General features: G+C 49.7%; 7 protein-coding genes across 7 annotated transcripts; 4 read left to right on the top strand and 3 right to left on the bottom strand.

Moving 5' to 3' along the window:
• Positions 1-232: 232 nt before the first annotated feature.
• NCS54_01217200 (Fructose-bisphosphate aldolase) lies at positions 233-1,226 on the top strand (the record flags this gene model as incomplete). Its single annotated transcript, XM_053157418.1, has 3 exons — positions 233-327; positions 390-769; positions 835-1,226. The coding sequence occupies 3 exons, from the start codon at positions 233-235 to the stop codon at positions 1,224-1,226; spliced, it is 867 nt and encodes a 288-aa protein (XP_053013393.1).
• A 665-nt stretch (positions 1,227-1,891) lies between these two features.
• NCS54_01217100 (TRANSKETOLASE-1 domain-containing protein) lies at positions 1,892-2,760 on the top strand (the record flags this gene model as incomplete). Its single annotated transcript, XM_053157417.1, has 3 exons — positions 1,892-2,037; positions 2,094-2,203; positions 2,270-2,760. 3 exons carry the CDS (start codon positions 1,892-1,894, stop codon positions 2,758-2,760), a joined length of 747 nt encoding a protein of 248 aa, XP_053013392.1.
• A 6,151-nt stretch (positions 2,761-8,911) lies between these two features.
• Positions 8,912-13,644, bottom strand: NCS54_01217000 (Hypothetical protein; the record flags this gene model as incomplete). Its single annotated transcript, XM_053157416.1, has 2 exons — positions 8,912-13,472; positions 13,520-13,644. The coding sequence occupies 2 exons, from the start codon at positions 13,642-13,644 to the stop codon at positions 8,912-8,914; spliced, it is 4,686 nt and encodes a 1,561-aa protein (XP_053013391.1).
• A 1,020-nt stretch (positions 13,645-14,664) lies between these two features.
• On the top strand, positions 14,665-16,332 carry NCS54_01216900 (Hypothetical protein; the record flags this gene model as incomplete). The annotated part of the gene is made up of 1 exon (XM_053157415.1): positions 14,665-16,332. The coding sequence occupies one exon, from the start codon at positions 14,665-14,667 to the stop codon at positions 16,330-16,332; it is 1,668 nt and encodes a 555-aa protein (XP_053013390.1).
• A 1,394-nt stretch (positions 16,333-17,726) lies between these two features.
• On the top strand, positions 17,727-19,019 carry NCS54_01216800 (HET domain-containing protein; the record flags this gene model as incomplete). The annotated part of the gene is made up of 3 exons (XM_053157414.1): positions 17,727-18,095; positions 18,158-18,194; positions 18,775-19,019. The coding sequence occupies 3 exons, from the start codon at positions 17,727-17,729 to the stop codon at positions 19,017-19,019; spliced, it is 651 nt and encodes a 216-aa protein (XP_053013389.1).
• Positions 19,020-19,289: 270 nt separating this feature from the next.
• On the bottom strand, positions 19,290-21,222 carry NCS54_01216700 (FAD-binding PCMH-type domain-containing protein; the record flags this gene model as incomplete). Its single annotated transcript, XM_053157413.1, has 6 exons — positions 19,290-19,784; positions 19,832-19,885; positions 19,936-20,240; positions 20,292-20,400; positions 20,622-20,698; positions 20,748-21,222. The coding sequence occupies 6 exons, from the start codon at positions 21,220-21,222 to the stop codon at positions 19,290-19,292; spliced, it is 1,515 nt and encodes a 504-aa protein (XP_053013388.1).
• A 1,244-nt stretch (positions 21,223-22,466) lies between these two features.
• Positions 22,467-25,148, bottom strand: NCS54_01216600 (RING-type domain-containing protein; the record flags this gene model as incomplete). The annotated part of the gene is made up of 4 exons (XM_053157412.1): positions 22,467-22,654; positions 22,709-23,034; positions 23,083-23,673; positions 23,728-25,148. 4 exons carry the CDS (start codon positions 25,146-25,148, stop codon positions 22,467-22,469), a joined length of 2,526 nt encoding a protein of 841 aa, XP_053013387.1.
• Between the last annotated feature and the right edge of the window lie 199 nt (positions 25,149-25,347).

Here is a 25,347-nt window from a genome sequence, read left to right as displayed (position 1 = left end):
TGTCCGAGTAGATCAGATGGCTTAATTGGTGTGAGACCTCGCTTCGGTCGCCCTCGCTTCGAGTCCATGATGGCCTCGTCTCGAGGACAGCCCCACCTCGACTCACCACTAAGCGAGGTCAAGCAGTATGGAAGCCATAGATGTTTGATCCTTGTCAGTATTATATCAGAGAGTATCTGGAGATTCACGCGCTCTTCCATTTATCCGTGATCAAGGAAAAACTGACCGCAAAATGGGTTCCTGGCTGGATATTCAGAAGCAAAACCGCACCCTGCAAATCCTCCGCTCAGCAACTGAGGGCAAGTATGGAGTCTTGGCCATAATCTGGTGGGTACTTCTCCATTCACATCAGGTATGAACTGTTCTCACTCGATGTACGTCTTTTACAGTTACAATATCGAGCACCTGACAGCCCTAGTCCGCGCTGCCGAGGCCAAGAAGTCTCCTCTCATCCTTCAGCTCTTCCCCTCAACCGTCAGCCAGCTGCCGACTCTGGCATATGCAGCGGCGGCAGCAGTCAAGTCGGCAACTGTGCCGCTCTCGTTGCATCTCGACCATGCGCAGGATGAAGCGCAGATCAGAGAGGCTGCTGCAACTTTACCATTTGACTCGATTATGGTGGACATGAGTCACTATGAGCATGACGAGAACTTGGAAAAGACAAAAGCCTTGACGAGGGTTTGCCATGACCGCGGCATTGCCGTCGAGGCTGAGAGCGGGCGCATTAATGGAGGAGAAGAGGGCATCGCAGACACGGGATCTCTAGAAGGTGAGGCGATATAGAGGTTACAATTGAAGGAGGAAGCTTGAAACTGATGGCTAACTCGGTGCCAGCACTCTTTACTACGCCGGAGGAGGTCGAGGACTTTCTGGCTGCTGAGATTGATCTTCTCGCACCAAGCATAGGCAACATCCATGGTGACTACGGCCCAGCCGGGCCTCAACTGGACTTTGACCGACTGTCCAAGGTTAACAGCCAGATCAATAACCGAGTGGTGATGGCGCTGCATGGGACCAATGACTTTTTACCCGAGATTATGCAGCGCTGTATCCAGCACGGTGCGGTAAAGCTGAACATTAACAAGCTTATCCTGGAGAGCTGGAATGTCCATGTGAGAGAGCACGCTCAAGAGCCGCTGATGCAGCTCATGGATGGTGGTATGGAAGTTCTTCAGGTCGAGGTTGAGCGATGGATGGATATCTGCGGCAGCAGCGGGAAAGCTTAGAATAGTTGCAATCATCCAGACAATGATAACTCGACTCAACTAGAATTTCTATTGCCCTGGCTTCTTTTTCAGATCTATGTCAACACCCACAGTGGTAGCTACTTGGCAATGGATACTTCGAAATTTCGGTCAAATCCGTGCGTAATAACATGGCTGATGGCCTTTTTGGAGACCTCACTGATCAAGAAAAGAGCGTTTCTCACTCAGGAGTATTGACGATCAATCATCCTAGGGACCGAGGTTTCTAGCCTGGCCGAAGCTGCCTCAAAGTAGCCACCTCGCTGGAACAAAACAAGCTGCGGTCAATTTTGGCTTCTAAACCGCATCGAACCGGACTCCAGATTTGGGCCCCGAGTTGCCTCATCCGAGCTCAACTGCTGCTCGGCCTCGTTACGAGCCGACCTCGAAGCGAGGTCCACCCCCTGATTCTAGGCTATGTTGTTCGAATCAAGCAAAGTCAAAACGTGATCAAAGGAGTCGGCGAATGAAACTCTAAAATGACAACTGGCGAACCTGGGTAGGGGGTAAGCTTAACCAGTTGTATGAATAGGTAATACAATAGCTTGTAGAATGAATAGATAGATGAAGCAGCAGACCCACAGGATTCATCAGTCCACTCTTCACCACTGCCTACCTACTACACACAGTCGACCTGATCTCCAGCCATGAATTATACGATGCATCATAGTTCCACTGGGGGCTCAGATATCTCTCGGGCCAGTGGAAGCTTCTGTCATGATCCTCGGCAACTCGATAGAGTCTTGAAGCTGCTTACTGGTCTCGTCTCCAACTCGGACGAAGGAGACTATGAGTAAGTCTCACCAGAAAATAGTTTCTTGCAGATCGTTTATCTGAAACCTCATGTAGATCCGCCAGGCTCAAAGCCTCTATCGGAATCGCCCTCTTTAAGTATGTGATGAGATATAGAGTGGGCAACAGTCGTTACTTCAATCGCGATCGATTGGTCACATCAGGACGTACGTCTCGTTCGTGGTGCCACCCCCTGGACGTATTTACTTACTTAGTCTAACATGTGTCCATAGGCTATACGAGCAAATGGCAAGACTTATTCGTGCACCTCATTGTATCTGAAGGCTTCGCCGTCGACCCGATTAGTCTTGTCAGCGTCCTTTCCAGAACATCAACTCCATCGTGTCATTCAACTCAAGCAATCTCGAATGCTATCGGTCAGGCGATTGCAATGAAGAACTTGGCAATGCTGTACAACAAGCCTGGCTTGGAGCTGTTGGATAACATGATCTGGTGTGTCATTGACGATACCAACTTTCAACAGGACAGCGCTCTTGAGACAGTCGCCCTCGCTGGCTGCTGGAGACTAAATAACCTTTGCGTTATCTACGATGGCATCAATGGCGCTCTGAGTCCTAGCGTTGATGTTTCAAAGTTGAAGACGCGTGGTTGGAACGCGATTGAACTGGTGAACGACAACGACCTCGTCACTGGTGAGTTCATCCAGTCTCTCCCGCGTCGATTCAAACTAGTCTTTAACCCCCAAAGAAAGCCTTGTGTATAGCTCTAGGTGCCGCAAGAAGAAGCAATGTACCGACTTTTGTCAATATCCAACCACCAGACAGCTCCACGTCCGATAGACTGCCCTTCCCTCTTAATATCAACACTCCGTTGCACCTCCTTCTCGAACTGTACGACTTCTTCCAGGATGTGAGCAAGAGAAGCCACGTCTATGAGGATGACTGGCTAGTCAAAGTCAAGGCATATCAAGAATTGTACCCTGCACTTGCCAAGGAGTTTTGGGACAATGTTGCAGGCAAGAATCTCGTTAAGTCAACGGGACACCAACATTGTCCGACTACCGCTGCAGGCCCTATAACTCCACCCCTTTCGTCCTTGACGCGCTCCCGGAGAGGAAAACATAGCTCTCTGAGGAGAATCAAGCCGTCACAGCCAGGTAGACACTCGATGCCAGGCGGAACAAAATCCGAAACCCTTCATATCCGCCCTTGTGACGCTGAAGAAGCTGCAGGCGCCTTTCTTGTGTCCATCAGGTCGACCGAGTTGCCCACAACGATTTCTCTGCCGCAGAATGGTGCCATCAGCTTTACAGGTCATTCATCTCGTCTAGGCGTAACGCTTGGAGCATATGAATTCTCCAACTGTCATGACGAGAACTTTGATATCACACTGATAAGCGCGGGCGTTGGGATTCACTACGCAATGGGCACGCATGATTTCCTCCTAAAGAAATATTGTCTGAAGGCCAGGATAGTATCATGTCCCTGCCTCAAACTCTTCCAGCTGCAAACAGAGGAGTACAAGAGATCTATCATTCAGCCCCAGAGTGGGAGACCAACAGTGGCGATTGACTTTGGGAATAGTCAAGGGTGGGAGCCATACGCAGACGCGCTGGTCTCGTTGGAAGAAGGCAATGATGTAGAAATGGGGGATAACCGACCTGATAGGATTGGGCCTAGGGTGAGAAACTTTGTTAAAGAGTTTAAGAAGAGAACGGCTAGGTGACATAGCTTGAGAAGGCGTCGTCTACAGCAAGGGTTTTGAAAGCCTAGGCACTTGGCTCAAATACCTCTCATACTACTTGGGAGAACAATTATTAACCTGCTTTAAACTACTTCTTTAGCATAAAAAGGCCAGAGTTCAGATCAGACACGTGACAAAAATTTTCCTTCCCTCATCGAAGAGTGCGATAACTCGTTCTAAATCTCGTCCTTTAGCCTCGAAGCTCATCTTGAGATAATCCAATATAACTGTCTTCAATGCAGTGATTGGCGCGCTGGAGAAAAGAGTAAAATGGATCCTCACGACCGTGTTTGAAGAAGACATCTATGATGGGGCTGTTAAGAAGATTATCCAAGGGGGACGCTCAGTATCTTGGGGTGAAGCTCAAGAAATGGAGGGGACAGTACCCTGAGGAGTTCTTTGGTGAACTTGGAGACTAGGCAGAGAAAAGTTTGGCTGAAAGGGGATTAAGCGTCACAAGCGACCTTTAGGGCTACAGAGGCAACTACTCTACTCTAGACGCACCAAGCATGTGATGATGATTTGAATCATAAGTAGCTTGGGCTAGTGAAGATACACGGACATCTGATGTGATAGACGGTGCTGTGGAGGACGCAACTCGTCCACAAAGTGTTAGTCTCTGTCCCGCGTTTTTGACCTTGGACGTTATGCTCAAGCTATGCATTGTGGCATACACACTGGTCCGGAGACACGTAGAAAGAATTAAAACGTTTGGATGATGTCCTGAGGTATGAGCTATCACCTCTATGTAGATTCGAACGTAAACGGTTTGTACATACTTGACTTAAACATTGTCTGCACTCCTCTCCAAGGTTACTCTAAAAATTACGGCAGAAGTAGGTTAGACCTCGCATCTTTAACTTTGAGTATTGTGAGGTTGTGCGTCAAAGTCAACGCATCTATGCAAGACGTTGTTGACGCCCGAAAGTTAATTAATAGCTGCAGACGTCTTCCGACCTGACCGACGCTTTGTTTGCCAACAATCACGTTGAGGTTTGAAGCTTGTGAGACTCAGTTATATAATCAAAACCTCTGCTGGCTCTGTTGAGTTGCCTGGTTTCCCATCTCCATCTTCATCATCATCACAACTTCAGTCAGCCCACATCACTACTTGATCCCTTACTCAGACAGAATCTCACAGCAATCTTTACCCATTCTTTCTACACTGCTCTTTGACTCGGTCAAACACGGTCTTACTTCTCCTCATGAATTCATCCACCACTTAATTGTCTACCGACGAACCACCGACCACGATTTTGTACGGCTTCACACACCACAACAATCAACATGTGTGGCTTTTTCTCTGCGCTCTTGGGCAGTAAGAAGCAAAAGACATGGACCCAGCCAATTGTAAATCCAACCGGTCAACCGAGACCAACGAGGGTCCCAGCCACCCAACCACAGCTGCAGCAGCAGACACCTCGCACAGCAAGTGTGCCAATATTTATAAAGCAAGGTGCCTCACAACCCAACAAGCAATGGACACGCCCGGACAACTACAACAGCCAGTGCCCCTACCATGACGAGGAGGCGGCATTACAGGCGCAGTACTACCTGCACGGCAAATACGGCAAGTCTTGGAGAAGTCCCCCCGAGAGCAGCCATATCTTGGTGTCTCCTCCGGGTATACCAGTCCCCTTGCGCAGCGCCGATTCTGTCTGGCAGTGACTTATGGCCCCCACAGAACAGGGCCGCAAAGAAAAGTTCACTTTGACGAGGCCCAGCGTCGCCCCTTAAGCAGGACGAACTGAGAAGGGAGATCAGTGGTTAGGTGTTGGATGGATGGGCGAAACCTACTTTGCTTTCAGGACGGCCTTGTGGGATTTATTGAATGGAGGGCTATCAGTGGCTTATGTTTTGGTTCTTTGCGCATATTAATCGTGAGATTGAGGGCTTAACGAGAGTTAATATTCTGGTTTTGTTCTTCAAAGTTTCATTACTGGCTTCATTGGCAACGTTTAACACAAAAGCATCTTTAAAGCAATGTCTACATGAGCCCATCTGTGAAAAAGCTAAACAGCAAAGCCTCCGTCTGCTCATCTATGACTATGTTTCCGGGCTCAAAAATGTTAGAGGCTGATGTTTCTGTACTGCCAAGATTATTTTGTGTGTTTGCTCTTGAGCTTTCTTCGACCCCTTTGCAGATATTAATAAATATTTCGCGCAGTTTAGTGAATATAGTTGGTAGGAACCGAGGCGGGGAGGAATTAATGCCTTCGTTCATGGCTGTTTCGATTTTTTGCGATAACGCCTCGACAGTATCTGCGAAATCTTGGATGCTGGTGAGAAGTCCTGGATTCCAGAAGTTGTGATGTGTGACCAACAGGCGTGAAAATATCAAGATAGCATGGCCTAATTGGATCCAGTATGGGTATGGCATTGATAGAATGACCGTGTTTGCCAAGGACAGAACGGATGCAGTCTCGGCTTTTACTGCCTTGAAGCATGAAGCCAGGAGGTTAGACACTCGCAGAGAGTAAGCCGAAGAACCTGCTGTGTCTAGGCTCTGCAGTAGGCGGTCATCCATGCCCACCTTGTACAAAAATATTTGTAACACATGGCAAGACATCAGCAACAACTCTGCCATAGGTGAGTAAGATTGACCCTATTGAGCATAATTGTACTTACCTTGTTGAGGAAGTCCTTGTGGGAAAGAGCTTTTAATCGCCTCTACTTCCTTTTCAAGATATGAAACAGCCATGAGTACTGCACTAGGAAGGATGGCTTCTGTTGCACTCAGATCTTGATAAAGTGTTTTGTCGATAGTGTTGGCAACTTGCTGTACTCGAACAAGCTGGACGAGATACTCATCACAAGGGAGCTCTGCCGCTTGCTGCAATGCTAAGCGAGCTTCTTCGATAGACTGTCCTCCTGGCATAGGGCAAGTGTCCTTTACGCACATCCTCAACCTAGAGGTGATATTAGTACCTTTCTTTCATAAAGATCAAATTTAACAAACACTAAATTAATCCAAAACAAGCCGAGGTAGCATCGTCGTTCTTCGTTAGTCTTTTCCCTAGTCCCTTGGTTGGTGGTGAAATAATCATTCAATCCTCCTGGGGAGGTCTTCGTATTCATGGATTTCTCCCTGCTGATTCCAAGCTCTTCAGCCAATGACATGGCTGTGTGCATGAGGCTGTTGAGTTGGGAACCGAGGTGTAGATGAACATGGTGCCTGCCATGATGTTAGCTAGAGTTCAATATTTTGAAGATGCAGTCGTACCAAGCTAGGTATACCAGAACTCCCTGCAGAAGATGGAGGCTTTTCTCTCCTTGAGCCCATATCCTACGGCCAAGTTCCTCTCGCCAATGTTGAGCAAGCGCTTGCTGAGCGTCCAAGTCCTGCTGGCATGCTACCACCATGATGGCCATGTACAGCATAGGTCTCTCTCGGAAGAGTGTCTCAGGCGACTCATCCAAGGATATCCATACAAAGGGGAATAAAGGCATCATCTGTCGGTGATAGAGCTCAAACATCTTGTAAGCCAGCAATTGCGCTTCGGGTGTCAATGGCTGCGTGAAGACAGCAGCGATGGGAGAATCGGATGCTGATATTGAGGTTGGAGCAGCTCCTGGTGAGTTTCCCCTGGCGGTTGAGGAGCTGGACAAGAGCTGGGCAACCGAATCGAACTTTGACTCGAGTCTCAAAAGGTCCCTGGCCCTGGTTAATCCATGCTCTGAGATAAGTCCAAGGTACTCACTCTCTTCCATATCCTCGAGCACCATTCTTTCGACTATGACTCCCGCGTGGCTGTATACTACATTCTTTGTCTAGTCGATCACATCTTGTAAAGTCTAGGTTAGTATCATAGTGGTTGACGCGCGGCGTTGATGGTACCTCTTGCATCTCCTTTGGCCAGCTACTGTTTCGCATCGAACCTTGGCGGTAGCACATGTTGTGCAGGCTTTCAGACCCTTCGGCCTTGAAGCGTCAGCATCCATATTTCATCAACTTAGTTGTGCTTGTACGAGCATTGGGATGAGTGAATGGGTTGTGTCAGATCATTGCCCCGGCTCAGCCCCCAAAGACGCGACGCGGTTTTGGCTGAGTAAGCTTGTTGTTTAATCAGGGGGCCAGCTTCGATGGAAGTATTCGTGTTTACACCTCTTTTTATTGATTGTCAATTTGGCTATGTCCACCAAGTCCTTGCTCAGCTATTTTTGCACGTTCTTAGTTCGCAATATGTGCGAGGAGCTATGTAATAAACTTATCCACATACTATTAACTGGTATATCTCTATCCAATCCATTATGGCTTGGCTCCTTCTTTCTTCGCTCCATCAAGAATCGCAGCGTGGTCCAAATCATGCGTAGTGCCCGACTCTGCAATCGCATCTCTCACCCACTGGCCTTGAGGATGATAAACGGCCCCGAAGGGCTTGGAAAGTGTCACGAAACCCTCAGTGCAGTCCATATCATCCACCTTGTGCCTCTCGCCAGTCGTCTCATTGATGCCCGCTTCAACGTTGAACGCCCAAAGCATACGCGCCATCTGGATAAAGGAGTAAATGCAACTCGAGCCGGCATTGACTGAACTGGCATCTCGCTATGGGCCAATGAGTAGAGAGGAGCTATCATGCCGGGCGAGAAGGTTGCGTCATGATATCTTTGATTGGCAGTGTTTCTGCAAGCGGCACGGAGGTGTTGTGATGGTACGACGGTTGCATTGGTGTAAGTGCGCAGCCTCGTTTAGTTCGTCTGGCTCTACAGTGATGAGGATGTACACTTCTAGTTTGGCTGAGAAATTCCGTGCAGAGTTGAGTTCAAGGGTGTTTCCTCGCTAGAATGCATCTATTCGTTTTATATCAGGCGCTCAATGTCACGGAAGGATGGGAGTTTTCCCCTCTGATGCCATTTACACACTGCATCATCGTCACATTTGGTGTCATGGGAGGCAATCACAACAGTGACGCAAAAGGTCCTGTCAGTTCCGAGACACAAAAAACAATGATGACTGCATGAGGTCCTCTGCTTGGTCCAATAAGCACCGTCATCTCCCCATCCTTCCTGTTTGACATGTCTGGAGTGGGAGCCTGATTCGGCTCATACCGTGTGCTGCAGTAGAGATGCACATCTGCCACAAGGTTTGCATTTCTAGGCTCTGGCTTCCTCATCTCTTTCGGTGAATGGATCTCGCAATAACAGTAGGTGTGTCCCTTTTCATACCCTCCCTAATGATTTTCCTCGTCACAATGGTTCTCCTCCAAAACACCAAAGAAGACCTGATCAAGAGTAGCCCTACTAACACTATAATACTCGATCCCAAGTCTGCTCTTGGCCATCTCAATCCTCTCCAATAGATCCGCTAGCGACAAGCTGGTGTCATCCCGACCAAGGGAAATCTCAAACTTCATCTGCCCGTGATTCATAGAGTCCGTGTCGACACTCTTCAAGTTGCGGAACTGCCCGTGGACCCAATCGTAAATATCCTCCATGTCGGCTTGATTGGTGTTTGGTGCGTCGCGATGAGCCAGGTGCACTGAGTAGCCGTCGCCGTATCTCATCTTCAGCTCCTTTGTGGTGCCCTGGGCGAGCATCCTACCAGCGAGGATTCCAGCTCGGCTCGCAAGGGCATTGGCCTCTTCCATCGAATGTGTTGTCAGCACAAGAGCTCGTCCTGGTATCACGGAAGCAAGGGTCCGCCACATCAGGCGTTTACTCAGGGCATCCATTCCTGAAGAGGGTTCGTCAAGCAGCAACACAGTCGGGTTGCCCATCAGTGCGATGCCAAGAGCCAGTTTTCTCTTGTTGCCACCTGAAAGCTTGGTCGCCTTTCTGTCGACATACTGGCGAATGCCAAGACCATCTAGAATGATGTCAATGTTGTGATTTGGCTTGCTGATTCCGCGAACCTCAGCGTAGAAACGCAAGTGTTCACCGACCGTCATGGTGTCCAGCGGATCAATCTGTGGACAAACTCCTAGCTTAGACCTGGCTTGAGCACGGTGTCTGATCATGGAAATGCCATCGACAGAGATTTCGGCATCGCGGTTACTAGGCGGAAGATCACCTTGGATCATGGAGACACAGGTCGTCTTGCCCGCTCCATTCGGGCCGAGAAGAGCGAAACACTCGCCTTTGGGAACTCCGAAACTGACGTCTTGGACAGCGAATTCACGTTTGAACTTCTTCTGTAGACCCATGACCTCGAGACAGTTTTCCTTGATTGTCGAGGTTCCGTTGCGCCGTGATCCCAACTCGAGCTCAATGGGATCCCCATCAGTGTTGTTGGGCTTCGGCTGGGGTCGTGGGAAGCGGAGACTGAAGCCCAAGTCGTTCCAGAGCAGAACAGCCAAGAGTATAAGGGATTGGATGATAAGGTATAGTATGGGTCCTCCATACACGTCGATCGTGCCTGGATAAGACGCGAAGTCTCTTCCTTGACAAGAAATTCCCCACAAGTTGATGGACAAGTAAATCGAGCGACCCAAGCTGGCTATAGGCGACACTGCACCCATGACATAGAAAATGATGTTCAGGATGGAGCTCTGGTCTGCCGGATCCTGAAACGTAAAAGTTGTGGTGTTGGCGATGAAGAAGATCAGGTAGAGCAGCACTTGGACTCCCGCCGAAATGGCAAAAACGGCCAGCTGAGACTTGGCTCTTAACGATAAGACATAAGAAAAGAGTGTTGAAGTGATTCCGTAGAGAAGCAGCACCGTGAAGAGATACTCGAGATGGTACCAAACTCTTGACATGGCTGCAAAGATAATCGTAGCCACTGTGCTGACTAGCAACGTCACCAAAAAGTCGAAGGCAAGATATGCCAGCCATAGAGACAACGCATGTACTCCATTGTTGTAGTGCATCGCTCTGATGCCTCGAAGTCTTTCAAAAGTTGGATACAATCCAAGAAACGCCGGGTACACGGCCATGGCCAGAGCAAAGATGGTTGAAAAGATGAAAAAGTCTCCAATGCTTCCAGAATATGGAACCGCGAGAACCTTGTAGTTGCTTGAGATGCTGACGTTGAGAAGTTCAACATTGAGCAGATTTTGAACCGTATGTCCGAATATCGGAGGTCCATCTGCACGCCAGGCAAAATTCGGTTCATCTCCCAGGAAGAAACCTCCCGGTGTGAGGTTGGCATACTGTTTCTGGACCTCTTGGTGAAACTCCTCAAGGGTGTCGACAAGGGTCACAGATCCTTCAGGGCTCTTTCTGATTGTATCCATTGCGGCTTCTGAGAGCTGTTCTTCCGGACCGGCCACAATTCGATAGGATTGCGGGGATGTCGAGTCTGAACTTGACTTGAGCGATTCGATGCTGGGGTCACATGTCGTTGCAGCAAGTCCACCGATAAAGATTGAAGCACAACCTGCAGCGATGATGGGTATGGCAATGGCTACCAGGTATGGCATCGGGTTCTTGCGGAAGATGGCGAATCTCTTGGAGAAGAGCACCTTGGCCTGAGTAAAGATGCTCGTTCGCTTTCCGGTCAGGAGGTTCTGGATCGAGGATCCCTTGCTGCGTGATGGCCCTACTAGTGAGGCAGACGAGTCACCAGAGATGCCTCGCTCATGACGGCGGCTTCTCCGAGGCTTTCGAGCTGGCTTTGGAGAGTCTTCATCTGCAATCTTCAGAAAGACATCTTCGAGCGTTGGGCCATCCACTTGATACTCAGTGGCACCATCTGCTTCCAATCTCCGTAGGAGGCGACAAGTATTTTCAGAACTCCCAGACAGATAAACCGTCTCTTCGTCATGCTTCGTATGGAGTTCGTCACCATAAACTTGATGCTCGGTGGATCCGGGTGGATGGTAGACGTGGATGCGATATCCCACGCCCAAAGTTTGCTTCAACTCGACTGAAGTACCGCTGGCCTTGAGTGAACCGTGAGAGAGGATTGCAAGCCGATCAGCCAACAAGTCAGCTTCGTCGAGAAAGTGGGTGGTAAGAAGAATCGTCCGTCGGCCACGTTGAGCAAGGAGAATATCCCAGAGCTTTCTTCGAGAGAGAGGATCGACACCTGAAGAAACCTCATCGACGCAACAGACTGTAGAGTCACCAACCAGCATCAGAGCTAGCTGCAGCTTGCGCTTTTGACCGCCCGATAGGGCCTTGGCGCATGTCGACTTTTTCTTGGACAGGTCGCATCCTTCGATCAGTCTCTTGATCTGGGTTGCTGAAGAGTGACCCCTGGTGCTCTTAATGCCGTCAAAGATGTGGATGTGTTCCGCCACTGTGAGTTCATCCCATAGGACATTCTTCTGAGGGCAGTAGCCGAGCTTTCCGCCACTCATCTCGTAGCTCAGTGATATCTCGCCATCCGAAGCACAATGCATGCCAGCAATGGCGTCCAGAGTGGTTGATTTGCCGCTGCCGTTGGCGCCGAGAAGGACCATAATCTCTCCTCGGAAAGCCTCGAGGTCAAGATTCCGAACAGCATGGACCGAATTCAGCGACCTCTTTGTAAAGTGGGATAGAACCCGTTGGATGACTCGTGGCTCGTAGGTCTTTGTAAACTTGTCAAGCCGAACCGCTATCGGGGAGTTAGTTGGGCCAATTTTGCGATTGGCTGAAGTCGCTCCGAATAATGCTCTCTCAACGAAGGCACCGAGTAGAGGGTAGACGATCGTATGGACGATCGCAAACAGCCAGAAGACAATGACCGGGTTGGTAGAATTGGATTCTGGAGCTGAACCGACGAAGCTTGCGCCCTTGCCGTGTCTTTCCCATCGGGCCATGAGAACGATGAGATAGACGAAGTTCATGGGAGGGAAAAGGAGAGATAGAATAACGACGAGCCAAGTCTGAAGGTTGCCAGAGACTTGGGCTATAATGGCAAAGACTAGGCCAATGAGGACCGAGGTGATTCCGCTCAGCTGTGCCTTTCGAAAGAAGCTTCCGATGAACATGGTAAACCCAGTCAAAGAAAGTCCGCAGAAAATCATGGAAAGAATGGGAATGATAACCGTGGTCTTTCTGAACGCCATCCCGCCCATAACAGCACCCATGGCAATCCAGCCCGGGCTGTAAAGAGTGACAAAGGCAAGGTAGTGAGCCAAGAGACGAACAGTTTGGGGCTGCCATGTTGCGTCGTTGGGCATCATGGTATCGAGAAGTTGCGCCATTCCTAGCTCTCGCTCGGTAGCCATGACGCCGGCGAGTTGGTAAAGGACACCAATCAAGGCGAGGTAGAAGAGAATTGCCAGAATGGAGATAATGTTTTTCATGTATTGCTCGTAGATGAATCTCTTTTGCTCCTTATTTGATCGGTTCGTGAAGGGATATTCGAGGACTTTGGTGGACAGAACGTCTTTGGAAACGGTCGAGTTGATGCTGCCGATGGCAAAGTCGATGGCGTGTTGTAATGGGAGGCTATAGACTTGGGCATCATTGTCCGACTTGTCAATGTTGATGCCAGAGCCGCCCAGAGAGCCGTCGGTTTGGAGAGTGTAGTTCCAAACGCCCCATTCTCCCTCAGAAGGTGAAGAGTGGAAGACTACCGCAGCAACGCAAGGAGAAGAACCCTGGCCAGAAGTACTGCATAGAACCCCGAGATCGCTTTCACTCTTGACAGTCTTGATGTTGATGTTCGAATCGTGGAGGGGCTCGGTGACTTTGGAAATGACATTGTCGATATCGCCTCCTGTAAAGCCGTTGTTGACAAAGACGATGCGATCTCGGTGTCCGGTTACGGCACTGATAGCCTGAGGAAGCGTTCGAATAGCAAGAGGTGGTCCAATCCCGTAGGTAGACGGAGGAAAGAACAGGTTCTTTGTGTAGCATCTGGTTAAGTTAGCATTGCCTCTCTTCCGACTATATGGGAGACTTGCAAAAAGACGACAAAAAGCAGTGGCAGGACAAAAGCGCGAAGGGGAGTCCATATCCATTTCCGAAACAGAATAATTCTCAAGTCCTTGACCGTCAAGGTCCAAAGCTGTCGCCAAAAAAGCCCCATCGTAGAAATAGGGGATGAAGCTGGTTCAAGTGGTTGATGGCCACCTCATCGACACATCATGGTCCGACGTTCTTATAGAGATAAAATCGAGGAATAAGCTTAAATGATTGACGTTAAAGACGCGCGTTTAATTGTCTAAAATTGGAGCTACAGGGCTGATTGATCATTTTTTGCATCGAGTCGTCGTCAACTTGGTGGTTACCGGCTCAAACGGGATTCCGTTCCCGACGTATTGGGCTGACGGGAGTGGTTAATGAAGGTGGTGATCCCTGTCTCTAAGCCTCGATGGTCGGAATTTCGGAGCCCGGTCCAACCTAATCAACATTGAACCCTCAGATTATTTGATTTACCGGCCATCGGGATTTTATTGTCATAGAAATTCCGTGTTAGGGGATTCTGATCAGGTGGCAGTGTCGTATTAAGAGGCGTTGTTTTGACGCTTCAGGTATTACATCACAGTCATGCTTGATGAATTCATAGCAATGATTTTTGTTTATTTTCAGTGCTTTGTCGATTCTTGCTGGCAATTTCTCGTTAATAGTTCACGTAGCATCATTGATCTCAACTTGAATCAATCGTTTTCGACCTTGACATAATCTCATCTAGAACACACCATCCCCAATCCCGCGCCTGACAAGCCACCCAAGCGGTCGTAAAAAAAATCTGACGCTAAACCAGCCAGCCCTCTGCAGTTATCACGGCAAAATAGACTAAGTCATAAGCAGGAAAATTTCATAAGTAATTAAATAGTATTAGAAAGTGATTGTATTATTATTTCCCTTATTTATCTTTATTTTACTTATGTTTAGACGATGTAGTTCTTTTCTATAATCTTAGCTAAGCGTGGGCGTCTTGGAGGTTGCTGGTCCTTGCTTCCGGCCAAAAGATGATCCACCGCATTTCCTTGGAGGCAGAGGCGGGAGCTTAGCGACCCGACTCAACTGTTGGTCCTTTCACAACTCATCCTTCATCGGACTTCCTTTAATAGACCAACCCTCGCCGAATGCTACTCTTCGAGCCATGACAGAAGTTTCAGGCTATAAAGCGTTCCTTCAGGCTCTTGCCATCCAAAACTCCGACTTGATATCCGAAATCAACCAACTAGCTATTGAACTGCGTATCAATATCACCCGGCAAGATAAAGTTTACACCAAGATCAAGACGCTTTTGTTGAAAATGTACGACTCAATCGCCATGCTTAGCAAGCAGACTCGCCATCCCGACGTACGAAATCCAGACATCCTCCCGGTCTGGAAATCGTTTCTGGGGCCCATCAGCGCCCTATGTCAGCTTCCTTCGGGGCATTTCCTCTCTGCTCGCATGACCCTCTACCTGTCCAGTGGGCTATTGAATCAGCGTTCTCTAGACCTGAAATTCTCCAAAATTGGATCTGCAATAGAGGGTCGGCCAGTGTTTCGACTGTGCAGGGCAATTGACGACACCTTACTTGCATCTCTGCGCTATATCTGGACCGCGAGTGGCGAGAGTGAAAGATTCGATTGGGTCTTTACACAATATTCTTTACAACCTGAAGACGATCTACAAGACGGAGCGAGTCGCTTACGAAAGCTTGCACAAGCGCTCACGCCGGAGGAACTGGATGCCATGAACGGAATCGAGGGGCGACGTTTCATATGGGCAATGTCGGCCAACGAGCGGGAAGGAGATCTTGAAGAGTGGAAGCTGTTCAGGGGTGGTCTTCCAGGTGACGCCACAGAATGTGCCAAGTACTCGGTCCCAGGCAATGACCAGGTGAAGCCTGGGGAATGTTTCTGGAAACAGGTCGGCTCCGATGGCCCGATCCGACAACGGTTCCGCTACTATTCCACAGTGTCCGACCACCTCCGCCCAGCCAGTTTCAGACTATGCTTTTTTCACGAGTATATCGAGTTTCTCGATCGTTCGCGTCGGTTTGTCTTGGACACGCGAAAAACGACGGAGCCGTGCTTGACAGAGGCGGAATATGCTCTAGTGCACAAGGCCCTCGTTAAGGTCAACATGCCCCCAGAGATACGGCGGAATATTATCAAACACCTAGAGCTTCCGAAAAGACATCCTTACCTCCGGCACTTTGATATTGCCAAGGCATATGCTCCCTTTCCGGAAAATGAACGGTCGTGCGAAACGTGTTTGGAACCGACAGCGACAGACAGAGACAAGTTGACTTGTCCGGAGTCAACCTTTTTCGTGTGGAATTTTGCTCTCCGCGCATTTCTTGCTTTTCACCGACGTTCGCCCAACGGTAACATGGCGCTTTGCAAGTATGGTATTGATTGCCAGGGTCACCATGACCACGATGACTGGGAGGTTAAAAACGAGGAGGAATTTGCCAATCTGATTGAAACCATCGTTAAGGAACGGTGTGGGCATAACACCACTCTGGATCAAGTCGGTTTGGGCCCAAGCAAGGAAATCACAGTCATGAGCCAAGAGCAAGTTGAAGCACAAGAGCTGAGGCTCATACAGCCCAGGGGTCCCCTTGAAGATGCGGCGGCCGAGTTGATGAGTGCCGGTGGCTTCCGTGGGCTAGTTAACTCGATGCTTTACGGTAGGGTGCTTGTTGCATTGTCGGCGAATCGGTACAAATACCCTGCGCAGTGGGGGCTAGCTAGAGATCGGGGGGAGTATCTGAAGGCCATGCGTCTTATTTGGAGACTACGGAGTGAGGATAACACAGTCTCACGTTGAGCGGCTTGGTTGATCAAGATGAGCTTCAGAAAAGCCCATCCGACCTACTTTAGATATGAACTCGCATTTCTTTGGGGGCCTAGTTTGGAGTAATTACATCAAAGATTCTGATCGCGCTACTTTTGAAAGAATCAGAGTAGTCATGGAACCTATACGGAAACAGATGCTTGAGGCGAAAGACGGGTTTTCCAGGAGCCTAACTCGCTTTGCCTTGCAGTCAGTTCGGTGCTTGGCTCCAATGAAATTACGAAGGCACGGATAAACCTGGCAAGCCTCAAGGCAGCCTCCAGGCATTATGTTGCCCACCATATGTTTCTCCTCCAAACTGACACGTAGTTCACCCGCGCACCTTCTCAAATCGCACCCACCAATACAAATTTGCGCACATCATTCGCCAACACTGCCGCAATCTCATCCTTGGGCATAGCCTTGGGCACACAGTTGGGCAGAAAAGCCCTCCGAGGCTTTTTCCTACATGGATACAGTTCCAATTCTTTATTTTTATTTCCAAAGACCTATTTAACGTCAAACCCCAACTCTGTTGTCGACTACGCGACGCAGCCATCATGACTACATCCTATCGCACCGTCATGGGTGATATCAATTCCTGACACCAGCCAAATTGTCATACAATCGACCCTCTAGTTTCCCCTAATTTTTAACTTGTCACTCTAAATATTTCTACGTTCCAGCCACGGCAACTTCTCCAGAGGTATCGCCTCCGAGGATGGCTTCCAACGAGGCTGGTTTGAACGAGATCACCGGAGACGACATCAAGGAACTAACTACCTCGGCCTCTCCAAACTCGTTACCCGTGCCTGTTCCCGACATAGTTGGAACTCAGCTCACTAGGGCCTGTCCGCAGTGGGAGTGGTTAAACACAGCGTTGAAATCCCAAGCTCGCGATAATTACGAACCAAACGACGGCCATGACCACTGGATATACCCTCAAGGTTGTACGGAACAGTGTCAGCAGTGCCAAATTCTCCTGCAGTCCTGTTATGAGCTGGAAGTGATCATTCGGGCATCCTTCATAGTTGGATGGCGCTCTATTGAGGAAACTTCGTTCTTGAGACTCGAGCGATCGTTAGTTTTGGAGCTGTCTGCAACCCTGTCCGCAATCGGTAGTGAGTGGTATTTCTTCTCTTTTGTGACTTGGGTAGATACCGATAATATTGAAACCCATAGACACTCCGAATCCGTGGGGTCTTCAAGGCCTACTACCATCAGCAGAGTCAACATGGTCTCCCGCTTGTGTGCGTCTTGTTCGCCGATGGTTGGACGACTGTATCAACAATCACCCGTCGTGTGGATCACCAGACGATCCAGTCCTACCGACCCGAGTTCTGGATTTGGGTGTAGATGCATCTACCAGGGTATCACTGTGGGAACCAATGGGTAGGAGAGGCCGATATGCGTGCCTCAGCTACTGCTGGGGAAAGTCCGAGTTTACGGTAACAACACGGGGCAACCTTAAAGGCCACCTAGAACTGGGAATCGAACTCAAAGGCCTCCCACAAACATTTCAGGACGCCGTTGAGGTCGCCCGAGAACTGAAGTTGCGATATCTGTGGATTGACGCCCTCTGCATCATCCAAGATGAGGACGATCACGAAGACTGGAAGCGCGAATGCGGTAACATGGCGAGCATTTATCGTAACTCCTACCTGACTATAGCTGCGGCTTGGGCAACCTCAGCCAACGGCGGCTGTTTCACTACACCAGATCCCGGCGTTGCCATTGGGCCTGTCATGGCGCGCAAGGTATCCCATTTTCCCTTTACAGCGACTCCAGAAGACTCAACCGAGTTTCCTATACTCACTAGGGCATGGACTTTTCAAGAGCGATTGTTGGCACGCAGGGTAATCTACTTCGGACAACAGGAGATAGTGTGGTATTGCATGGAAATGTGCACATGCGAGTGTGGAGCAACAAACGGTTCGGGGCAAGTGGTCGCGAAGTTCAACTCCGATAACCAGACCGCCATCGAGGACGATAGTCGACTATGGCGTCGATTGGTCATGCAATACTCACCATTGCAACTCACATGTCCCAATGACAAGCTGCCGGCTCTATCTGGATTGGCGCAAGCAATAAGGCCTAGAAGTCAAGAGAGCTACTTGGCAGGACTTTGGAAAGAGACCCTGTTGGCTGACATGTGTTGGAAGGTGAACTCTCCAAAAGCAAAGAAACCGCATCAAGCGAGATGGCGGGCGCCGAGTTGGTCATGGGCCTCAATCGATGGACTTATAAGTTACTATCCAGAGCTATTTTCGCAAGGCTTCAGAGCCCCTTGGAAGGAGCACGCGCGGGTTTGCGAGGCCAAGTGTACTCCAGCAGGCCCTTCGCTGACAGGTGAAGTCAAGGATGGGTTTGTTACATTGGATGGGTTTTTAATTCCTGCGAGTCTCGTGGCCACGGGGATTCACGCTAATTGCTCAGAGCTGGAATCCTTACGTCGGGAGTGGTTCCCTGACGCGGCGTATGAGATTGAAGAGATACCTGTCATTTATATTATTCCAATGGTGACAATGCCGACTTTTGGCGAATGGCGCTTCAACGGGCTTGTCGTCAAGCGCTCCGGTCAGGGTACAGAGATGACACGCGTAGGACTAGCGACTTATTACCAGAAGGGAGATTTCTTTACCTTCTTTGACTGTGAAAAGCAGGTAGTCAAGATTGTTTAAGTAGTATCCAGGCCCTGATTGCGCGCTCAAACCTACGAGTGAGTCAATCAAGGCCTTGACTCTCGTTTGGTAGCGAGTCGGTAGCTCAGCTTAGACCAGCAGGAACTCAGCCCTAGAAATGAAACTAGATTTTTATATACTCAGTTTCGTCCTCGACTTTACTGGTATTATTACAAAGTCTGCGGCCATTGCCCAAGCCAGCAGACTTAGGTTTGCCTCTAGCAATCAGCACCAGGCAAATATCCTCTTATTATAACACGTGGAAAGAATTTAGTACTTGAATCCACCGACTCTCGTCCTCAGAACACCCTCAGGATCCGCCTTGAGCTGAAGAGCCTTGAACTTAGCGTAATCCTTGTAGCTCCCTGTGACATTCTGATCCGCCATGGCATCATTCATAAACAGGGGAAGATACTGATCCGCGGATTGTCCATCGGATTCAAGCCACTCTGGAATCCTCGTCTCAATCCAATCCGTCAAGTCCCTGGTGAACTGGGGCACAATGTCATCCTGGGCCTTGTCGGTCCAGCTGCACTGGAGCTCCAAGATGATGCGGTCGGGGTCGTTCTTGGTGAGGCCCATGGCGTTGCCGCCTCTTTGCTCGGAGTGCTTTCCGATGATGGATGTGAGGGGTTGGAAGTCGACGGAGCATTGAGAGGCTAGGTTGAGGGGGTTGGAGAAGTACTTCTTGGAGATGGACTTCATCTTGTCCGAGATTTCAGCGTAGATACCGGGATGGGAGGCGGCATATGGAATTGTGATCGTCTATACATGTCAGATGGGGCCAGTCGCAGCGAGGTGAGGTGACATACTCTAAATGATTGTCTCGAATTCAGGAGGGAAACTCCAAATCCGTTGGCTTTGAGCTAATGTGATGTTCGTTAAATGTGCCTTGCCAGTATTGCGGGTAACTCACCAGCTTGGGATAAGGCTGTGTCTTGGTCGTAGAAACCAAAGTCTTGATCTTCAAGAACTTGGCAAACGGACCCGTAGTCGGGGGCTTCTGGCCATGGTAGAAGTAAAAGACAAAGAAAGATCTCGCAGCACCAAGAGTGTACAGGTTGCTAACGATAATGGCAGCCTTGTTGTCCTGGTTGTTGTAAGGCGTGAACTCGTGCAGAGCCTCAAAGATCTCGTCCGACTTGGACTCGTCGTAGATGCGGATACCGCCCCAGACTTCGTTGACGGGATAAGCCTTGATGGTGAATTGCGTGACGACACCTGCAGCTTGTTAGTTATGTGTTTGTTGATAGATCATAGGGAGGAACCAACCAAACTGGCTACCGCTGCCTCGCATGGCAACGGCAAGCTCGGGTTGTTTAGCAGCATCGACATGGACGATGGTGCCATTTGCGGTGACGACTTCCCAGCCAACGATGTTCTTGAGCGGATGTTAGCACTGTTCCAAAGGGGTTGTCGATTTTCCATCAGCCACAATAGCCAAGACAGATATATGACGGCATCAAAGCCCAAACATAGTAAGCTCATCTTATTAACCTTTCATGGCTGCCGCCATAGAAATTCAAAGATAGAAGGAGGAGGATTGCAATGCAAGATGCCACGTCTCCATTTCTCAAGGGCATAAGGGCAACATCGACTCACATCGGCAGCAAGACCATACTGGGCGCTCAGGAAAGAGATGCCTCCTTGAAGGAGAAGACCCCCAACTCCAACAATGCCTAGGTTCGGTCAATACACATATCATCCCCAAGTTGATGTCCGGCTAACCTAGGCGGCCGCCAACAACGGCAACACCTTCTTTGTTGAGCTCAGAGATAACGTCGTTCCATTCTCCGCCAGGCTTCACGTACGCGACACCATTGTCCCTATCATACGTCGCTCCTTTGAGTTCCGCAAGAGAAATGAGCACTCCATTGCTGACCGTCGCATGCCCAGCATTGGGATCGTGTCCACCACTCTTGACCGCAAACTTGACGTCGGGGTACTTATTCAGGATCTTGACTGCCGTAGAGACGTGCTCGGCCGACTGTGGGACGACAATGCAGGCAGACTTGATACCGCGGAGGAGGGTGGACCAGTAGTCGGATTGTTGGGAGTTGTAGTTGATGCTGATGGGGAAGAAGACGCGCTTCGGCAGGGCCTTGGAGATTTCCTCGCAAGCGTCCTCAGTAGGGGTGGTGCTTGGAGCCGCCCAAGCCACCGCTGAAAGCAGCGAGAGAACTGACAGCCGGTGGAACAACATTATGATGGAGTTGTTGCGTGGAGCTCCAGCTGGACCTAGGCGTCAGAAGATGGGTAGCGTCTAGTAATAAACGCCTTCAAGCCATATTTGACAGCCCGGTGTCGGCTTTGTGCAAAGGATCTGTCGGATCATGTATATCCGCGTTGTCATGTTATGCCCACAGATTACAAGGCAGATTACAAGGGTTTCATGCGGGACGTGTTCCATCACTTTGACTGAATGCCGCGATTGCTAAGGGGAGACTTGCGGCTCAGGGCTGAGCCTTACACGATACTTGGCCCAAGGGGAACTCTGCTGCATACTGAAGGTATCTGCACAGATCCTCTTTGTAATCATCTAGCATCGTCCACCCCTGAGCTCTAATTAGACTTGGAGGCGCTCAGTCTCTGCCGGTGGGTACGCTAAGATGAGCGAGTCTATCGTTTCACGGCAGTTGATGATCTCACGACCATATTTGTATTAAAGTTTCCACCATGACTCGGGTCCCCCTTAAGCGAGGAGAGGCTGACATAAATATGAAAGAACTGGTCAGTTATCGATTCCGTTGAAGCCGGCTGGAATATTCTCTCACGCCAAAGTGGCTTACCCGAGGTCAAAACGTGGCCCACTCGGCGGATTTAGCTCCACCGCTTTGACAATCCTTTTGCTTCTTCTAAAGTTTATGAAACAGACAAGTTCATGCCTTCTGGTTTTATAGGAAATGTTTGAGATAAAGAATGGTTCCTTATCTTCCTGCCGTGTCGTTTGTTTCACGAAACGCGTTGATCTCTCCCGGATATCTGGAATCGCCATGTTTTTTGTCGATCGCGTGACCAGGTGTCAAATCAGCCGGCGTCAAGGGACAGGGTAGGATGCAATAGCTGGCGATCATAATTTGCTCATGCACTGGGTTCGGAGTCTTCTGTTAAGAAAATTTCCGACGTGTTCTCTCGCTAAGAACCTCAACTGAGACATGAATGGCTGGCCAACGTGTGTGGTCGTGTTCGGGACGCCCGCGAAGGAACCTGGTTTTCTCTATGGAGCTATAGGGTATGCGATGTCATCGCTGCAAGAGCCGACCTGAGTGTATTGGCAAATGACAACAACTCCTAGACACTCGTTACATGGAGAGACGGTTTAGATACTATTTACTACTGGCTATAAAGAATAATTCTATCGATTTACACTGACATATCCATTCTTCGTATAGGCAAAGAAACACACACATTGTTCTTTGATCTTAACCGACAATTTTACTCAGCGGCTCATCTTCGTCGTCGGGGCGCCAACGCCTCCTCCACTGTTCTTCCAAAAAGCTGACTTGGCGTTAATCCATTGGTGCGAAAGATGCAGTCCTGCCCATGCGCCTCCGGATTGTGTTCTCCCGGACGGGGCGTGATCTGGGCCCAGTCTGCGAGGCATATCCAACAGAACTCATGGTGACAGTTGGAGCCTAAGGGAAATAATTAGCTTGAGGTTAGCTATTAAGAGAGCTCTGCAAACTTACACGTCATGTGGAAACAGGCCTCGCCCTTTTGGATGTTCTGGTTACAGTTTGGACACGGCTTGGTGTTGTTGGCAATCCAGTCTTGCGTCTGCTGGTACTGTGGATCACCGTGATCTCTTGCACTCTCAAACTCCTCACAGCTGAGACCCTCATGCCAAGGAATCATGTGTTTGTAACACATTTCAAAGGCACACTCTTGGCAGTGAATATGAGGGTCAATCTCATCACCGTCGTCGTAGAGCTGGCCGTTGGGGCAGCCTTGGCGGAGACACCATCGGAAGTTTTCGAGCTTGCTTATTGCATTGAGGTGAAGGTAGCGGTCATACCTAAAATATCGTGAGTAGCTTGTTTGAGCGAACCAAGAGATGGCTTACAGCTCAAAGGTTTCCGGTTCGGCATAGAGTCGAACTTCGTCGTAGTCAAGCCGTCGAGCACAACCATCAGACGGACAAGCGAGCTGATCACATCTGTTCCGTCCATACTGCTCAAGCTGCGTCTTGAGATGTTGCTCTAGACAGCCTGTGCAAAAGTCGATTTCATGGCTACACCCTATCCTAAGCTTCACTGGGAACAGGAGAATCTTCCACATCCACTCGCCGTGGAAACCGGCACACAGGTCTAGCCACTCTTCCACGGAAGCAAAGTCGACATCAAAGAATTCGTCAGTACAGACTGCACATTCCTTTGGCGTTCGTTGTCGTCGGATAAACCGGATAAACAGTGGCACTAGGATGCTGCCACCTTCGTGATCGACGCGGATCATCTTGATGTTTCCAGGATTGAAAGGAGGGATACGGCCATCTTCATCAGGTTCGGTGTTGTTGAAGGCTGGGTCAAAGAGCGAATACATTCGGCCTACTACGGCTAGTTGGCTGTGCATTCTGGCTGCAATCTTCAGCGCCTCATCACTTGGCTGAGGATTTAACTTGGCGAGAGCAGCTCGGAAGATGAGGATACGATCGTACCTGTCAGAAGTTAGTGAAGAGCATAAGTAATGGTCTTCATCGAGCGATGCTTACATGGCCATCTTGTTATCAGAGTCCTTGTCACCCAGCTGCCGCAGCAGGTTCGCAAGGGCTCCCCGATGAGTGAGACGCAGACCATGGTCGCAGTTCGGCGCCGGGCAAGTCAACCAACTTCCTCTCCCCAAGTTACTCCACCAGTCATTGGTGAGAGATTCCGTGATAGAGTTCAAGTAACACTCAGTGCATATGAACTTGGAGCAGCAAGCAGTCGGCTGCGATGCGCTCGCAAACTCGTTGACGCGGACTCGCGGGTTGTTGGACTTGTTTGCAAACTTGGGCAGCTGACACAAGTCACAAGGAAGGATCTTGAGATCTGCTGTCGAAATGTTTTCGGCTAGCCGACGCGCTTGTTGAGTGTCGAGTTTGATGTCGAGGAGGTTGTTGGTCAGCATGGCCAGGGAACACGACTGCAAGAACGGAGCCGCGTTCGGTGCATTTCCAGGAGCTGCCGCGTTCTGGAAACCTTGGGAGAACATGTTGTTAACCAGGATTATCCGAGGTGTCGGGTTACTCCAAGGAACCCTGGCCACTTCTTCCATCTGAACCTCATGCCTATGCCGCTCCTGCTCAACTTCAGCCATCTGTTGATCAAGCATCACCTTTATATCCTCCATTTCTTGAACCTGCATCGCCAATTTCTCAGCCATGTCCCTGTTTTCCGCATCGACTGCGCTCTTTCGTTGGTGCATTTCGAAAAGTGCCCTTCTTCCCTCATCGCACTCTGCCTTTTCATGTGCCAGCTCAGTTTCCAGAGCCCTGACCTTGTTCTTGAGCATTATCCTTTCTTGCTGCATCGTGGCGGGGGCATCGTCAGTGGGTTGTAGCAGGGCGCGGTTTTCGGCCTCGAGTTCGCCGACTCTCTCTTGTAGTTGACCCTGGGCTTCGGACATTCTGATGTAAGACACTTGGTACTCCTTCAACTGCTCAGCATAATTCTTTATCAGTGACTTCTCCTCAGCCAGACGAGCTTCCTGTTCTTGTAGTTGTTGTGCATGTTGGTGTTCTAGCTGTCCCTTCTCTTGCCTCAAGCGAGCAATCTTGTCATTCAGTTGTCGACATCTTCCTCTGTCCCGGTCGAGAAGTTGTCGCATGTCCTGAAGATCCTGATCCTTCGCCAGAAGCTGATGCTCTAGACGCCCTGCCTTTGCAGCCTGTTGGTTTCGCTCCTGGTCGAGAGTCTTGATCCGATCGCGAAGAGACTCGACGACAGCATCTTGGAGATGAGTCTCGAACTGAGCCTCTTCATGGATCGACGGGGCGAAGGATGCGACATCTTCATAGGCATTCGAAACGCGACGAGGCTCCCGATGGTCGATTTCGGGAAACTCGGAGACCGGGGCGAGGCTGATGGTCGATCTCGAGGCCTTCTTGCCCCGAAAGACCTCGGAGAAGCTCCGTCTCAACTTGGTAGACATGATTGAACTGCTGCAGAACAAAAAAGAAACTTGGAGGGGTAATCCGTCATATTTTTGCACTTGAGAACGAGAATCAGGCTGAGACGCGCAGTTTCGTTTTTCCACAGCGGCAAGGCGACCGCATCCAAGGCCGACCAAGTTCAGCTGTGGCTGCATAAGGCTCTGAAAGAACTGGATTTACTGGCTGGTGTCATACGTC

This window comes from Fusarium falciforme, chromosome 10, assembly GCF_026873545.1.
Source record: "Fusarium falciforme chromosome 10, complete sequence".
NCBI lineage: Eukaryota > Fungi > Ascomycota > Sordariomycetes > Hypocreales > Nectriaceae > Fusarium > Fusarium falciforme.
The sequence above is the reverse complement of the archived record's forward strand: the minus strand, read 5'-3'. Positions and strand labels throughout refer to the sequence as shown.